The sequence below is a fragment of the Trichoderma aggressivum genome (assembly GCF_033847375.1).
Source record: "Trichoderma aggressivum f. europaeum strain CBS 100526 chromosome Unknown scaffold_043, whole genome shotgun sequence".
Taxonomy (NCBI): domain Eukaryota; kingdom Fungi; phylum Ascomycota; class Sordariomycetes; order Hypocreales; family Hypocreaceae; genus Trichoderma; species Trichoderma aggressivum.
The window spans coordinates 327,023-329,659 of NW_026946409.1; the positions used below are offsets into that span (position 1 = coordinate 327,023).

Genomic DNA, 2,637 nt, shown 5'->3' on the forward strand with positions numbered 1-2,637 from the left:
TAAATAAACATAGGTATACTACAACAGTCTTTATAATGTGTTGCAATTGGTAACAGCTTCGTTCCCTTTAACCTCGCCAGATTATTACATTATAATATACTTATAGAGCTTGCTCGCTTACTACTTACCCAAGCACGCTGCTTTTAGGTATCTACTCGCGGTGGCTATAATCATTGGGGATAGTTTGTGAGAACTCAGGGTAGCGGGCCCTCCGATTTTGGCTAGCTAAATGAGGCTCTGGGGTTCTGTCAACTCTTCTCCTTGTCAATCATGTGGGGGGCTGTCAAATGCCCCGGGAATCTGGCAAGCCTTCCTGCTCAGCTGTTGAGGTGAGTCTCGTGCTTTTTCTAACGGTGGTCTGGCACGAGATCCAGCATGGCGCTTGGCAATGCCATCGCGATGGGTGCGAATTGGCTGAATGGACCTGCCTGGAACATGTTGTGGGTTGCGGGCTTGATACACGATCAAAGGGCGGCGAGCCTTTTCCTGACGTAGGCGAGCTTTGCCACCCTGTATTTGTAGCTTCTTCTGCGGGGGAGTTTCTAGCTCCGCAGACGGCGACTTGGTTGTCTGGGAACTGCTCTCGGCCATAGGCTTGATGGGTGGGATTTTCCACATTGGTGTTGTCAGTCCCCGGCCATTGAAATGGCTCGCAAGCATCTGCGCAGCTGACGCCCTGTCTTCCGGATGCAGCCTCGCCATGGGCTCGAGGAACGAACGTGAGGCCTTACTTCTTACAGCGTTTAGAACGACACTGTAGTCAGAGGTGTGGAGTGGAAATCCTCCGAATCGGCAATCTACAGCAGCCATGGTTGCGCAGAGGGAGAAGACGTCCATTTTGGGGCTCTGTGCAGCGTAAACATGGCTCACGTGCCACAGACAGTCTTGGCTAGCGATTGATGATGGGCAAGGCCAAAATCGGCTATCTGAAAATGGTAGCTGTTCTTGTCGGGCAATGTGTAGTAGAGAATGTTGTCAGGCTTCACGTCGCGGTGGCACACATTCGAGCTGGCCAGATAATCGAGACCGCTGAGCGACTGCTGCAGCAGGTCATAGCAGAACTGCCTGTAGTCAGAGATCGACCCTTTCTTAATAAGTCTAGTTATAGAGCCTTCTCGGAAGGGCATAAAGATCTCTGGACAGAGAGTCTGAAAGTGCTGGTGACCTAGATATTCGATGATATGGTCCTGCGCGGGCTGTTAGTGAAAATGAGTAAAATGAGAGCCGTCACAGGACGCGTGACTGACATGCCGCAATCTCTCCATGACTTTGATCTCCCTGTGGAGCATAGCTCGTGCCACGTCAATATCGCCGTATTTTTCGAGCTTGACCACCTTGATCGCAAAATAATTGCCTGACATCTCGTCGACCGCCCGAAAGACATTGCCAAAAGTCCCACTTCCTATCTTTTTCCGAAGCCGCGGTATGTCCTTGAAAAGGCTCCCTTTAGCTGTATCCAGCCTCGTGATGTGCCACGACAGAGCCTCCGAATGATCGCCTTCTGTTGGCCGATCACGCGATCGCACATTCTGTTGTAGCTGCAACGATGTCTGGTAGTCTCGAAGGACGAGGGCCTTGAACGACTCCTCACTGCGCTTCAGCCAGAACAGTTGGAACTCGTAAGATGCGATTGAGAGTGTATAATCCTGCGTGTAGAGGATCACACCGTCACCGATGATTGACAGTCCCGCAGCCGCAGCATCTTCCGTGTTTTCCTTCTGTACAAGACCCTGCTCGCCAGTGTCATCTTCAGAGGTCTTCTTGTCGTCTTCGTGCTTGAGCACGGCAAATTTGACCGACGAGATCCGTTTCGATCGGACGGAGAGGACTACGAGGTTCGTGGCGGGGTTGATCTCAAAGGCGACATGAACTGCAGACATTGGCATTCCCGGGCTGCTCTCCCGGAGAATGAGATCGGCATCTCGGCCGAGTCTGGTGATGACATGGCCGCGACGCATGGAGGAGACATGGAAGCCCACTTCAAGACCTAGAGGCCCTTTGCTAGAGCTCGATACAAAGCGTCTGTTGTCTGGGTGAAGAAGGGCGTCACGTGCGACCTCGTTGACCGGTACGAGGTGAAAGAGTGTACTTGGATGAGCCATGGCGAGAAGGGATGAAGACCGAGAAGGACTCGAGCGGAAGCGAGTGGGAAGGCTTCATCTTATGGCAGGCGGAGTCAGACGCCGGGATTCAAAGAAACAGCATTGGAGGGTGTGACCAGTATGCTCCCGCAGCTATCAAAACCAATGAGATTCAGGGTTTAGCGAGTATCGTGTGTCGACAAGCTAAACATAGGCCACCCCTGTAACCTGTACACGTACATTGTATAGCTTTCTAGTTGCACGAAAAGATTTATACTGTATTTTATAGAGGGGGTTAGTGGGTAAGTTAGGTGTTAGTATGGGATCCTTACAGTAGAAAATTTATAGGGGTTAACACTATATTATACAGGTTATCCTAAAAATTTTACAGTATTTACTACTTTACTTATATAGTATTATTATTAAGTATAAGGGATATATTAGTGCTAAAATAAAAATACTATAACTTTTTAGTTATTTAATATAGTATATATAAATTTTAAAAATATACTGTTTTTTAGCGTACAAAGAAACCTATACATTGTACGTGTTTCGG

At 49.0% G+C, this 2,637-nt stretch overlaps 1 protein-coding gene across 1 annotated transcript; it reads right to left on the minus strand.

The window, feature by feature from the left end:
• Positions 1–264: 264 nt before the first annotated feature.
• On the minus strand, positions 265–2,102 carry Triagg1_8664 (uncharacterized protein; the record flags this gene model as incomplete). Its single annotated transcript, XM_062903535.1, has 3 exons — positions 265–754; positions 871–1,187; positions 1,248–2,102. The coding sequence occupies 3 exons, from the start codon at positions 2,100–2,102 to the stop codon at positions 265–267; spliced, it is 1,662 nt and encodes a 553-aa protein (XP_062752474.1).
• Positions 2,103–2,637: the final 535 nt, after the last annotated feature.